This window comes from Neopsephotus bourkii, unplaced genomic scaffold (genome assembly GCF_033783945.1).
Source record: "Neopsephotus bourkii isolate Nb327-2 ecotype Australia unplaced genomic scaffold, CSIRO-AGI_Nbou_v1 NB_1027, whole genome shotgun sequence".
Taxonomy (NCBI): Eukaryota; Metazoa; Chordata; class Aves; order Psittaciformes; family Psittacidae; genus Neopsephotus; species Neopsephotus bourkii.
This window is the reverse complement of record NW_026901516.1, coordinates 1468989-1483977: the sequence shown is the minus strand read 5'-3', so window position 1 is coordinate 1483977 and position 14989 is coordinate 1468989. Positions and strand designations below refer to the sequence as shown.

The window sequence follows — 14989 nt, the reverse complement described above, 5'->3', positions numbered from 1 at the left end:
CTTTATTTTAAAAGTGAGGGTTAAGTGCAAGACAACTGTCTCGTCTAGAAAGGGAAAGAATATCCATATACTGGGATGAAACTGGCATAAACATCAAGGCTGTTTACTGTTTATATAGTTGTCAGGATGCTTTAGTGCAGTCCTACCCTAACACACTGAGGAATCCTTGAAGGCCTGTACCATGCCAAGAACAATGCAAGAATACCTGCACGAAATGTTAAGTTTTTACTTCACCATCAGTTTTCCAACAAAAAAGAAAAGTATCATTTTCACAGCACACTGTGAGAATGCCACTGTAGCCACACTATATTCTGCTCTTGATAAAGAGCAGCAGCAGAAACAGTCATCAGTTAAAAAGAAGCTGATCAAAATTTCTTAGTTTCAAACCATCCCACTACATCAGTTCATCTTTAAATGCACTGGAGAGAAAACACTGCTAGGTTTTTAGAACCTGCTAAAAAGAAAAAAAATAGGGAAAAAAAAAGACATTAAGAATAAAAGCATCAAAAAGACAAAATTGAGCATTTCTTTTGTACTTGTAAGCAAAAAGCTTAGTTTAAAAATAACAATAATCAACATTTATTTTTCATAGTCTGTGATTATCTTTGTGGTAAGAATGGTTGATGATCTACCCAGAATTCCAGTTTAGAGACAGGAATATTATCAAGAATTGACTACTTGGAATAATCTGTATATCAAGAATGAAGCTAACTGATCTCACTGGGCTACGCAACTTGGATGCAGCCCTCAGCATTTCGTCACCAAGGAAGTCCTCTGCTGGTTGAATTCAGAACTGTTTCTCTTATAACACCCAGTTGTATTCACAAATACGATCAGAGCCACATTCCATGTACTTAAAAGGTCCAGATTTTTGCATTTATAAACAAAGTGGTTTGTTAAATGAACATTTTCATATAACTGCAGTGCATAGTTTTCATTTTGCCCTTGATGGAGAAGGATGAAAGATTCACCCACACTGTGTCCATACACAATTTTTAGTTTTACAAGTAGCAATAGGAAAAAAAGAGCAACTGTCCTAGTGTGCCTTCCCACTAAGTATTTTAGCCTATCTACATGATTTTTAAAGGGGGGGGGTGTTTGTTTGGTTTTGTTTTTTTTTTTTTTTGTTTTTAAAAAAACTAGAACGTATAAGCTCTCAATCATGCAAAATATGACTGCCTTGGCTACATTCATCTAATGAAACTGGGCAGTTGGTGAAGTTGTCAGACTGTCTGAAGAGGTAGTGAGAGTCCATTCTCACAGTGCCAGCCTGACGTGTGGGCTAAGTTAAAACATAAAACCACTGAGGCATCACCATATGCTCGCTGTGTTTTCCATTTTGGCATTCGCAGTCAACCACACTCTCTCTTGACACAGGTAGTTGGCATTTACCACTGCACCAACACAGAAGCAGTAAACTTGTGTTTTGTTACAGTAGCAGCTATACAGTCAGTGCTATTCATCATATATAGGTGGGTCTCCACTGCTCGAAAACCTCGACAGTTTCTTTCCATGATTTTGCACATGATCTTCATTCCTCTTCTCCAAGGCTTCAATCTAGAGACAAAAATAAATCCATGCTTAAATCATAAAACCATGCCTGCACCAGAATGGTTCTAAGTGTGTTAAAAGGTAGCTTGAGGTGACTGATCAGGTATAGACAGTACTGCTATTTCAAAAACTTGGTCACGTGTAGGGAGCAACATGCTTTGGAAGTGCAGCTGGAAACATCTATTTTCAACAAGTTCCTAAAACCAGTAGCACTCCTTTATAGTTTCTCATGCTATGTAACTGAAATCAGAATCATAGAATGGTTTGGGTTGGAAGGGACCTTAAAGATCATCCAACTCCAACCGCTGCCGCCAGGAACCACTAGACAGGTTGCTCAAAGCCACATCCAGCCTGGCCTTGAACACTGCCAGTTGCAGGGAGGACTGAATGATTCTTAAGACTTCAGCTGTATTCCCCAGACATTTTCCAACTCTGAACACCTCTACTGTAACTCAGCCAATCCATCAGCACTGGAGAAATTTCAAATAATACCAAGGTTACAAATCCACTGTAATAATATTTAGTGGTGAAAGCTGAAGGGAGTTATACTCCAATGTTTTGTACAGTCAAAGTAACATAGTACAGTAGCTTATTCTGATCTTGTTATGTCTGGATTACTTCCTCTTATACTCCAGGGGAGGTAATTTTAGTTACTCACAGCTAAAGTCAAAGTCTGAAGTTTAAGGCTGGGCTGCCCAAATTCATCTTTATGTAAACAGCAGTGTAAAGTCTTTCCCATAAAACTTACATGTACAAAAGATGACACAAAACAACAACAAAAAAAACCACACCCCAGTGCTCATGACACGTTCAGTGAGGGAACTGGTTTTTGCTGATACATAAGGACTGTGGAACAGTGACACCTGTGTTCCCTTTATCTTTTCCTTACTTTGAGGACCTACCCCAGGAGTTAACTACATGGTGGAACCTACACTGTCATTAGGAACTGAGTAGAACTGCCATGTTGCCCTTACTTTAATAAATACAGAATGTTTGATCACATATTTTTTAAATGTCTGGTACCGGGAAACATGCCTTGATGAGTTACAGCCAAAATCTGAAAGTTAAAAGTCAAAGGTGACCGAAGATTCCTAGTCCATATTTATGTTAGCATGATTCTAGGCTTGAAAATTGAAAACACTAGCAATGTTTTCAATGAAAACATTGAAAACCAGTTACATTAAAGAAAATTTCTTATGGAAAAATTTGAATTCAAGTCAGTCAAAATCTAAACCATGAAAACTAAGCAGCAGAATTATTATTTTAACCCAGCTTTCCTTTCTCTGCACAGCCTTTAACATATGTAAGGGAAGACAGCAAAGCTAGCTTTTAAACTAAAATGGATCAATAAATTTTTCTTAACATGGAAAGCAACAGCTGTATGAAACATAAAGCCTTTTATACTTGGGAGTAGGGGAAACAGGAAAGGGGGTGGAGAGGTCTGTCAATTTGATCTTCTGAAAACATTTGAACTAGGTTGAAAGAAACTTTGCAAGAGAGATGCAGAATGATTGCTGAAATTATACTCACACACACTAATCATACAAACTTCATGTGGAAAGTTAAGGTATCAGAACAGCTGCTATGAGCTAACCAAACTGAAATGTTAAAATGCAGAAAGATATACCTCTTCTTGGAAGTCTACTTCGTTGTCAGCTGTAATATTTAAACCTGAGACTGCGTTGAAGAGTTCACGCTCATTAAGTGCTTCTGCCACACCTCCTTTCTGGAAGAACTAGACAATATAAAAAGACACATTAAACACTTTACTATACTAAACAAAACATTAATTTCCTTCCTGATATCACAATTACACTATTTAGTCAAAATGACACTTCTGGTTTTGTTGAACTGAAGATAGAAATAACTGAAAGTTTTAAGTTCTAGTGGTACCATTTCATTCTTGCACACTTTTTTCTCCTCTCAGAAAACAATCAATGCAAAAAAAAAATACATGAGTAATCGTATATCTATATGGTCACCGTATATCTATATGGTCACCATATATCTATATGGTCATATTATCTCATATATATATGGTGACCATTTTTTAATGGAGTTGTATTAGTTAGCTCCAAATTGATTTTATCTTGGAAAACATTCTGCGTTAAGAGAAGGCAATCAGTTGAAGAGGTCCTACCTGTGAAACATTCCTACAGTCTCTGAACAGAAACTCAAGTCCATGAGGATGGGTTGGCTCCACAGATTGGCTGACATCAATTAGCCACACCTGTAGTCACACAGAGATAGCAATTCACTTGGTATTAACATTTCACATTAGATGAAACCTTTCCTTCCCACACTGAGGATAAGCTCACCTTCCCATCATGCCAAAGCATGTTGTATTCACTCAGATCGGCATGGACCAGATTGCAGTCCTTATACAACTGCTGCATCATCTGCAAGGAATCAAATTAATGAATGAAGTATGCTATACTCCAAATAAATATCTTTTGCATGACTATTTCCCCAGTCACCACCCAATTTATATCTTGGATTTTTTTTCCTCCAAGTCTTCAGTAAAGTTCCATACACGGAATCACATACTTGGTAAACTGCCAGCAAACCAAGCTTTTATCATCGAGCTTAGCTTTGGCAAGTCAGAAGAATCAGTCTGGTAAACTCACGTCAGCTCTGCCAACCAGTCCACATGCATGAGACACATAAACATGGTTTCAAAATATACCTGTCCTTCTCACCCCTATCACACAGGAAAGAAGTATCACAGTTTTAGATACTGAATCCTAACTAGTATGCATATTCACTTAGAACATGGCCATGTTGCCCTACTGGGCCCAAGATCTGAGGCACAGACCATCTGTATTATCAAGCTGCTGGGATGAATGGTTGGTTTCTTTAGTCAGTTTGATTTGGTCTATAAAGTAATAGCAAGTGGACAGTTAGCAAATACGTGTTTGAAACAATTATAGCAGGTAATAGGAAATTAAAGTATCTACCATACAATATTCCGATTCATTCTCTGATTTCTAGATTTGCTAAAAAGCAGGCTGGGGAGGGGCTATCCACTGGAGAGTGCTTAAGAATTGTAAATTAAGTGTTTGGTATGCCCTGACAGACTTCAGAGAACCTTCTAAACCACATATTGCTTCTATAAAAGGAGGACTACTTGCTCGTAATTCCTCTGCTGATACATATCTGTTTGTCATCAAGTTCCAGCACATCTTCCACTGGGATTAAATTTATTTTAAGGGCATAATTTCTTATTTATTTTGAGTCACACATTAAACAGCAGCAAAATAAGCCTTTGGACTCTGTATCTTGGAAGTGGTGCAAGCATCCTGAAAAATAAATAAATGCTGATTTGTCCTTTAAGTTATTCCCCTAAAAGAAAACACAACCCAGAACTGGAGGAGAAATCAGCATTGTCTTACATTAAGAACCTGATGGTAGGCCTTTTTCATATCTTCACTACTAAGTGTTACATCCTTTAGTTTAGGAGCTGGGACTTGATCCTGTCCAATGAAAGACATAACCAAGACGTGTTTCTTAAGGAGAACCACTTTAGGACACGGAATTCCTGCATTTTGCATTCTGTGGATCAGAAAATTGATACTGATTAAGAAAAACAATACAAAACCCCCCAAACCCTACAGTTCTAGCTCCTGCTTGCTCATTTTCAGTCTTAAGAGAGCCAAGTGAGAAACGTGATCCAGAGTCGAAAAGCCACTGAAATAGGCCAACTGAACCCTTAATAAATACATATATTTCACAGTATTTCACATAGGAAAATTTGAATCTTAAAGTCCCAAGTAGGTCTAAAAAACTAAAAATCATTTTTATAGCTACAGCCTAACTTCATGGGCTTGTACATTCTCCTACTAAATCACTGGAAATGCTGCCAATTCATTAAACTGTAAGAAACCAACACCTTATTCAATCTGTGCCGACTTGTACATTATTTAGCCTAAAATCAAATCAAACCTTCTACCCAGACATATTTTCCTTAAAACAGTAAACGGTAAACCAACAGGTATTTGGCAGCTACACCATTTTTTTCCTTACCTTGTTAAGTTATGCATTTCTTTCTCAGCCCACATACGAATAATCTTTCGTGGATTCAATCTACCAAAGCGGTCTTTAAATCTGTAGTCATCCTTAATGTACTTGTCACGGTTCTTGAATTCATTAAGAGTTGTTTTAAACACTTTGATGGCACATTCTGGAGGTATAACTTTATCTTCAGTTGCACTTCTTATGGAAAAAGTCCAATATATAACAAAGTTAACTATTTACATCTTCACAAGCTAATGCAAGGGTCTCTTTTCTTATTTCTTTTTAATACTTCAAGATAAAGCAATATTTAATATAAAATCTGCTTTCCTATCAAATTTGGAAGCCAATTCTAGCGAAGTTTCTAAGAGTTCTATAATTAAGCTTATATACACATTTGGGTTTTAGCATTCTAATTATGTGTTGCTTATCAAGTAGGTTCCATCCCCTAATCCGTTAATATTTTTTTAAATGTCATAGCTAAGAAGACCTCTATTAATGGATGTACTTGCTTCAAGAAAGTATGAGTGAAAAAAAAATCTTGCATTAAAAAAAATAACGGAAGTATCACAATGTTTGTTAAGCACCACAAAGACATGGTGCATCTTTTCTCCGCTCCCCCAACTTAGGCGTCTCTTGACATCCCTTGACTAGCTGTATTTGGGGTTTATTAGTTCTTTCTGAAACACCACTATTTTGAAGTGATTTAAATGCACTGCCATTACTACCAACATCCACAGTCCTTAAAGCATGGTAGTCTTTAAAACAGGATTCTTGCATGACTTGCAAAGTGAAGAGCATCCCAACACTGTTCTCAAGGTAACCCAAAAGTAAAAACAGCACCTCCACTGAACTGCACAGATGGAGCTGATAGCGCAGCAGTCTGCGTGGAAAGACAATCTTCAGGCAGCCCAAGATGATCATAACAGCTCTGTACTCTGGGGCAGGTCAGTGGAAAGAGTTCCTCAGAATTTCAAGACTTCTTTCTTACAAAAGAAGTGCATATTTTTCCACAGAAAGTTACAGTGGATTTGTCCCTGTTCATTAAATGATCTCCATGGTCTCTAAAGTGGGATTTTTTTTAACCTTACGGTTGGTACCATTTGGTTTTCAGATTCTTACATTATTATTTGCAAGTACATTAATACAAACTTTAAGTATTTTTGTGGTTTCTTCTTTTAAAACCATCTCTGGTACTTAAAGCTACTGTTAGTAACAAACAATATACTTACTCTCCTCCATATGCATGAAAAACAACAGATTCTTTTCCTGTGCTGATGCAGCCTGTGATAGTCTCCAGCATTCCAGAATTGATCATCTTGTACATAAGTAAACGCGTTTTAGGATCCACTGCTTTCTCCTATAGACAAGGAATGAATATTCATTAACATAATTCTTTGCTTTACAGTGGGTTTAGAGTATTTATACGCTGAAAGTGTTCAACTAGGTGGAAATAATAATTTATTAAAAGCATTCTTTCAATTGACACAGAGGGGAAAAAACCCAAACAAACAAACCACAACAACAAAACCAAACCAAGCAGATGAAACAAAGCCAAACTGCCCCAGCACTGTCATCTTAAGATTTAATACCGTCAGGTACCTTATCAGTTGTGTTCCATAAACAGTATTTTAGCAATTCGACATAAAGTACACACTGTAGCTCAAGAGCACTTACTACAGTGTTCTCAAGAAGTCTTTACAAATCATAAATCAAAATATCCCAAATATTGTATTCTTCATATATCAAAAACTATAAAGCAAAACACCCAGATTTCAAGTCCACAGCAGGCATTACCAGAGGCCCTGCTCTAAACTCACCCATAAAGAATATCAACTGACTTCCTAAATTATTAAGTCAGAGTTTATTTGGACACCTCATCTTCCTGAAATTTGCTATGAAGACATATCTGGATCCACACGGTTCAGCTGCAGAGGATTAACTGTCTGGATGGTTTCTGTAAGTAATTTCTAGGCAGTTTATTCATTGTAGCTATTAAGAGACGAGTTTAGTAAAACAAAGAGAAAATAATGGAAGCAGCTTGATCTTACTTTGAGCTGGTTCTCACAGTAATGCAGTTTAAATAAAGACAGCCTTTTACTAGTAGGAGCTGGCTAATACAATTCCTCCAGTAGTGTTTAACTGTTTTACTAAAAATGGAATGTTTCAGGAAATTACTCAAACTCAGATATTACACCAGATAAGAAGTATAGAGAAAGACTTGATTAAAAACATACAGCAGTGGAATGCTCCTTCTTTTCATGGAGCCTTGCACTTCGACGCTCCTCAGAGTATGCATGTTGCTTTAAGGCATTGAAGACTTGATTTGACAGCTTTAAGTCCATCCCAATTCCATCCCCAACTTGGAATTCAGGTGCAAACTACAAGTAGAAATAATAGAAATTTAAGCACTGTTACTAGCAGACACCAAAATTTGCCACAAGCAGAAATTTCTCATTCTAATTTGGAAAAAAAATGGTAGATTAGGACCCTATGAAACCCACTTTGTGTAATGCTGTCACTCCATTAAAAACCGTACTGCTCTGAACTCAGAACTTGAAGTTCTGCCTAAATTGATATGAGATTACCTAACATCCTGTAAAAATAGCACTTGCAGTATTTCCTTATTTGCAGAAGTTGCACCAGTTAGATTAAAGAAAACAAAATGTTTACACTATGAAAAGCTGCAAGTTGAACAACTGACTGAAAATTATTTCCTTGGCTCATCAGGCAAAATGAACTTTAAAAAGTGTAAAACTTAGATTACACAACAGTTATACTTTTCAAAAATAGCCTGGGTGTTTTATTTGCCAATACCAAACTTGCTGATAGTTGTTTTGCCAAAACAGTTCTGTGCAAATTCTTGAATCACAGTCATAGTAACACACTGGAATGGGTTGCCCAGGGAGGTTGTGAATGCTCCATCCCTGGCAGTGTTCAAGGCCAGGCTGGATGAAGCCTTATGTGAGATGTTTTAGTGCGAGGTGTCCCTGCTCATGGCAGGGGGGTTGGAACTAGATGATCTTAAGGTCCTTTCCAACCCTAACTATTCTATGATTCTATGATTTACAAACTATTATCAAACAAATCTCCTGCACAACTCGAAGCTGCATATCTGAATAACTAATTCAGGCATTAGTTCTTTGGTTGAATTACAGCATTCCAGTTTCACACACAAAGTAAGTTTCCCCAAGTTTTTGCTTACATTTTCCATGCGAGCAGTATTCTTTCTTCCACATACCACTTCATCATGTTTAGTAGTAATGTCTTTTCCTTTTCCTATGAAGCCCCTTCTAGGTGTAGTAGTAGGTTTATCTGGCAGCAGGAAGAAAAATAAATCAAACTTTACATATAAAAATACCATTAATCAATGCTCATAAAGGTTCCATAATGCCCACAGAAGTAACAGTTTTATTTATTAAATGGAATAAAAAACTTCAGTTGCATGATCTTAATGCAGTCTTCTCTTATCCTAAGCGTGACAGCCGCTTTTGCTATGTAATGGCTTACTTCTGTCTTCTCTGGGGTGTCAGACACACTTTTGGAGTCTTAAAGACAACAATATTCAGTATGTGCAGATACCCCAGCCAAATGTACATGACAGACATGCATAGCCCTGCGGAGAAGGACTTGGGGGTGCTGGTCGATGAGAAAATGAACATGAGCCGGCTTCACTGTGTGCTTGCAACCCAGAAAGCCAACCGTATCCTGGGCTGCATCAAAAGGAGCGTGACCAGCAGGCTGAAGGAGGTGATCCTACCCCTTTATTCTGCTCTCGTGAGACCTCACTTGAAGTATTGTGTGCAGTTCTGGTGTCCTCAACATCAAAAGGACATGGAACTGTTGGAACAAGTCCAGGGGAAGGCCACGAGGATGATCAGGGGACTGGAACACCTCCCCTATGAAGATAGGCTGAGAAAGTTGGGACTGTTCAGCCTGGAGAAGACTGCATGGAGACCTCATAGCAGCCTTCCAGTATCTGAAGGGGGCCTATAGGCCTATAAGGATACTGGAGAGGGACTCTTCATTAGGGACTGTAGTAATAGGACAAGGGGTAATGGGTTAAAACTTAAACAGGGGAAGTTTAGATTGGATATAAGGAGGAAATTCTTTCCTGTTAGGGTGGTGAGGCACTGGAATAAGTTGCCCAAGGAGGCTGTGAATGCTCCATCCCTGGCAGTGTTCAAGGCCAGGTTGGACGAGGCCTTGGGTGATATGGTTTAGTGTGAGGTGTCCCTGCCCATGGCAGGGGGGTTGGAACTAGATGATATTAAGGTCCTTTCCAACCCTAACTATTCTATGATTCTATCCCAGCAGTACTTGCCACATGCAATAGCTGTTTTGCCAGATTTAGCCAACCTATGCCAGTATACTGGCAGACAGAAACGTGAAGTTACCCGCCTAACTTCCTGCATAACACCTCCCAATTAGGTGACCTGATTTTACATGAAACTGGAATGTCTCCTTACATTTAAAAAAAAAAAAATTTAATTATGTCATATTCTTACGTCTATTAACTGAAGAAAGTGCGGTCTTAAAAACCACCACATACCTGCTCTATAAGGATCATGACGGGTATCCTGCCAATCAACCTCGTCCTCGGAACTGTCACTGTCATAGGGATGCACCTTCCGGTAGTTTTCAAAGGATATGGAGACTTGAGAAACAAAAGAAATAAGCATGTCCATGATTATCAGGGGTTTGCTGCTTCCTCACAGCTCTGTCAACTTAAGCAGAATGCCAAGAATATCTCCAAAGCAAAAATATTTCTTCTAATGAGGGTACCTTTGCTATCTCCATTGATCTTCTTCTCTTCACGCCGAAGCTGTGCATCATATTCCCTGTCAAATTCCATTTGCAGCATCTGAGCTAGCATTAGGTCACTAGAAGTGTCAGTATTTTCTCCTGTAATAAACGGTCCTTCAGCAACACTGTGTAAAATTAAGCAGAAATTTTAAAAGTTAGTCACAATAATCTAATCAGGCACACTGCTTTATACCCTTTTATCAAAGACCATTTATACCATTTTCATACCAAAGACTTCATGCAGAGCTGCACAAAAATTAATAGATCTCAACTGTCTGCTCCCCCTCCAAGCCAACACTAAATAGTAACATAGCATGACTTAATTTCACTTTGCTACACCCTTACAATGCAAATACAACTTAAACTTCTGGTTGTTTACCATTCTATATGAAGCATTAGGCTCTATTTTTAAGATGCCCTTGATGAAATTGAAAGAAGGCATACAGGTATATATATATGTGTGTGTGTGTGCATATTTCATTAACAAACATATAAAAGCAAATTTAAAAATAAACAAACTGTTGCTTTGCTTTGTTTCACAGAAAAGACCATAAACAAAACATGTATGAGTTTAAAACTAGTAAGATCTTGGCCTGTATGTTCAGAACATCCAAGTATTAGAGGTATACAGATGATGCACCTGACAGTTCTCAAAATAGTTCTGTAAACTGTTAACAAGTCTCTGAAATGGAAGAAAAAAAACTTCAAGCAACAGCATTTCTCAAAATGAGCTTATAGAGACTGGCGTAAAGCACCCAAAACAATAGAAAGAAAACATCAGGAAAGAAGGAAGTGTGACAGAGAAGAGAATCTAAGGAGAAGTTTTAACTGGGGAAGCCAACTTCACTGAAAAGGACCTGAAGAAACAAGAGTTAATGGGTAAAGAATTTACTATATCACAACACATTAAACACGGGGTAGGAGAAAGCACAAGAGATAGAAGATGACTTCATACTACAGAAATCACTAATCCAGGACTTAAAACTTACGCAACCACTTCAGGAAAAGCAGCATTTTCTTCTTCCAGCTGCAGCTCTTTTGCCAGCTGTTCACTCATTACATCAGCAAAGGAACATGATATTGATGTTGTGTTAGGGGCTCCCCACGGGCACTGTGAACGAACATTTTCTTCAAGTAAGCAAGAAATGCAGTGGCAACACAGTAATCAGGATAATTAGCTATCACTGGCTCTAAAATAAGAGTTTGCCTGCTACAGGTACTTAGGGAAATATGATTAACTAAACTACATAAAATTCCTGAGAGAATAGTTTCATAAACTCAAGAGGGAGAACTGTGACTGAAAGCACGTTCATGGTCACTTACTAATGAGGGGAGGAAGTCGGTATGTCAGAACCCTTTAAAGACAGTGGCAAAGCCTTTCCATAATGTTTGCTTACAGAGTCTATATAGAACTTCTCTTGGAATACCACAACAGCTCATGCACAGCTTCCTCCTCCGTTTCTGGAGCAGTGAAAGGACAACCATCATTAACATTACCTCAAAATCGCAGGAGCATGCACACAACTTTGCTTGGACAGGCAAGGGTTGAGGAATGAGAACTCCAAGTTGTGACTCACTGCCTACCACCCTGATAACCACATTCACCGGGATCCAATTCCCTGCTTTACCATCAGTTTGGCAAGAAGCACATTTATCGGGTTTTAACAGAAGCTCTCTCCACCAAGGAGATAACTGCTAGGTATCTTGTCCAGCGTGGCTCATTACTCGCTTGGGCAGTGGAGACAAACCTTCAGTTTCCCAGATAACTGCAGCCTTGGCTTTACGGACGCCGCTGCGTCTCTTCTCTGCCCAGCCTGTAGCTGTGCCTGGGATTGCTCCGCCCCAGGTCTAGGACCTTGCACTTGGCATGGTTAAACTTCGTAAGGCTGGCCTCAGCCGCTCCAAGGGAGGCGAGCGGGAGAAGCGCGGCCACGAACTGGCGCACCCTGCGTGCCGTCTCCCTGCGCGGGCCAGAGACGGCGCCCGGTGCCCCAGTTTGCCTTTGTTCTCCCAGTCCGCCTCCCAGGAATCGGGCCAACAGCGGCAGCACCTCTACGGCCCCGGAAAGTCGAGGTGCCGCGGGGGGGAAGTGAGGTGCCGGAGGCGAGGTGCCGGACACAGCCCCGCGGGCAGCCGCCGCTGCCGCCGCCACCACCACCGCCACCACCATGAAGGCCCGGTCGGGCCTGCGCCCTCTTCTCCCCTCCCTATAGCCCGGCCAAGCCCGACCCTCACCTTGCCCCGCCAGGCAGAGCCCGGCCCGGCGTCGGCGGCAACTCCGACCGAGTCCATCTGCACATGCAAGAGTGGGCGGGGGGGGACGGACAGGAGAGAGCTCTCCGTACACAGCGACACTTCAAAAGCGAAACCTTCCGGGTTCTCCCCAGTTGCCTCTTCCCGTCACCTGCCGTCAGGCTGCCCATTGGCAGGCGGCTCGGCGCCTCACCCTCCTTTCCGGTGATGTCAGCGGGGCGGTCCGGGTGCCCCTTGAAGCGAGTTTGCCGGCGGCGGGAGGAAAGGGGGGGAGACCTGGCACCTTGGAACGGGGACATGGCGCGGAGTGCTAGGGCAACGGCACCTGCCCGCGGGGCGGTGCTGACGGCAGGGCACACAGCGCCAAGTTAGGGAGTGACGTTCGCGTTTAGAATAATACAATCATAGAATAGTTAGGGCTGGAAAAGACCTTAAGATCATCTAGTTACAAAGCCACCTGCCATGGGCAGGGACACCTCACACTAAACCATGTCATCCAAGGCTTCGTCCAACCTGGCCTTGAACACTGCCAGGGATGGAGCATTCACAACCTCCCTGGGCAACCCATTCCAGTGCCTCACCACCCTTACAGTAAAGAACTTCCTCCTTATATCCAATCTAAACAGCCCGTTTAAGTTTTAACCCATTACCCCTTGTCCTGTCACTGCAGTCCCTAATGAAGAGTCCCTCTCCAGTATCCTTATAGGCCTATAGGCCCCCTTCAGATACTGGAAGGCTGCTTATGAGGTCTCCACGCAGCCTTCTCCAGGCTGAACAGTCCCAACTTTCTCAGCCTGTCTTCATCCAGGAGGTGCTCCAGTCCCCTGAACCTCCTCGTGGCCCTCCTCTGGACTTGTTCCAACAGTTCCATGTCCTTTTTTATGTTGAGGACACCAGAACTGCAGACAATACTCCAAGTGAGGTCTCACGAGAGCAGAGTAGAGGGGCAGGATCACCTCCCTCAGCCTGCTGGTCATGCTCCTTTTGATGGAGCCCAGGATACGGTTGGCTTTCTGGGCTGCAAGCGCACACTGAAGCTGCCTCATGTTCATTTTCTCATCAACCAACACCCCCAAGTCCTTCTCCACAGGGCTGCTCTGAATCTCCTCTCTGCCCAGCCTGTAGCTGTGCCTGGGATTGCTCCGACCCAGGTGTAGGACCTTGCACTTGGCATGGTTAAACTTCATAAGGTTGGCATCAGCCCACCTTACAAGCGTGTCAAGGTCCCTCTGGATGGCATTCCTTCCCTCCAGCGTATCAACCGAACCACACAGCTTGGTGTCATCGGCAAACTTGCTGAGGGCGCACTCAATCCCACTGTCCATGTCAGTGACAAAGATGTTAAACAAGACCGGTCCCAACACCGATCCCTGAGGGACACCACTCATTACTGGTCTCCAGCTGGACACTGAGCCATTGACCACAACTCTTTGTGTGCGGCCATCCAGCCAGTTCTTTATCCACCGAGTGGTCCATCCATCAAATTGATGTCTCTCCAATTTAGAGACAAGGATGTCGTGTGGGACAGTGTCGAACGCTTTACACAAGTCCAGGTAGATGACATCAACTGCTCTACCTCTGTCCATCAGTTCTGTAGCTCCATCATTTGGGGCCACCAAATCGGTCGGGCAGGATTTCCCCTTAGTGAAGCCATGCTGGCTGTCACCAAGCACCTTGTTGTTTTCCGTGTGCCTTAGCATGCCTTCCAGGAGAATCTGCTCCAAGGTTTTGCCAGGCACAGAGGTGAGACTGACTGGTCTGTAGTTCCCTGGGTCATCCATTTTCCTCTTCTTGAAAATGGGGGTTATATTTCCCTTTTTCTGGTCTTTGGGAACTTCACCTGACTGCCACAATTTTTCAAATATGATGGCCAGCGGCTTAGCAACTGCATTTGCCAGCTCCTTCAGGACCCACGGATGGATTTCATCAGGACCCATGGACTTATGTACGTTCAGGTTCTTAAGATGGTCTCAAACCAGTTCCTCTCCTACAGTGGCCCCAAGGTCTTCATTCTCACAGTCCCTGTGTCTGCCTTCCAAGACTTGTGTGGTGTGGTGAGAGCATTTGCCAGTGAAAACCAAGGCAAAGAAGTGATTCAGAACCTCAGCCTTCTCCAAATCCAGGGTAGCCAGTTCTCCCAATAGCTTCCAGAGGGGGCCTACGTTGTCCCTAGTCTATCTTTTATTCGCTACGTACCTATAGAATCCCTTCCTGTTATCCTTAACATCCCTAGCCAAGTTTAATTCTAACTGGGCCTTAGCTTTCCTAACCTGGTCCCTAGTTTCCCAGGACCTGAGAAGTAAACAAGGGGAAAAAAAAAAACAACAAAACCAGCCATAAGTGAATAAATTAATTTGATTCTGATTCC

General features: G+C 41.6%; 1 protein-coding gene across 1 annotated transcript; it reads right to left on the bottom strand.

Moving 5' to 3' along the window:
- Positions 1–1136: 1136 nt before the first annotated feature.
- On the bottom strand, positions 1137–12684 carry RIOK3 (RIO kinase 3). Its single transcript, XM_061360512.1, has 13 exons — positions 12604–12684; positions 11358–11479; positions 10348–10493; positions 10115–10219; positions 8768–8877; positions 7800–7943; positions 6795–6922; positions 5575–5763; positions 4944–5103; positions 3870–3950; positions 3692–3781; positions 3179–3286; positions 1137–1557 (listed from the first exon to the last, which is right to left on the bottom strand). The coding sequence occupies exons 1-13, from the start codon at positions 12658–12660 to the stop codon at positions 1456–1458; spliced, it is 1542 nt and encodes a 513-aa protein (XP_061216496.1). The 5' UTR covers positions 12661–12684; the 3' UTR covers positions 1137–1455.
- Between the last annotated feature and the right edge of the window lie 2305 nt (positions 12685–14989).

Bases quoted from the DNA above. Each gene is read 5' to 3' on its own strand.
- RIOK3 (XM_061360512.1), bottom strand. From the start codon at position 12,660: ATGGACTCGGTCGGAGTTGCCGCCGACGCCGGGCCGGGCTCTGCCTGG. The intron at 3,951-4,943 runs GTAAGACAATGC...GATTCCTTGCAG, and splicing joins CCTACCATCAGGTTCTTAAT to ATGATGCAGCAGTTGTATAA. The intron at 3,782-3,869 runs GTGAGCTTATCC...GTGTGACTACAG, and splicing joins TGCTTTGGCATGATGGGAAG to GTGTGGCTAATTGATGTCAG.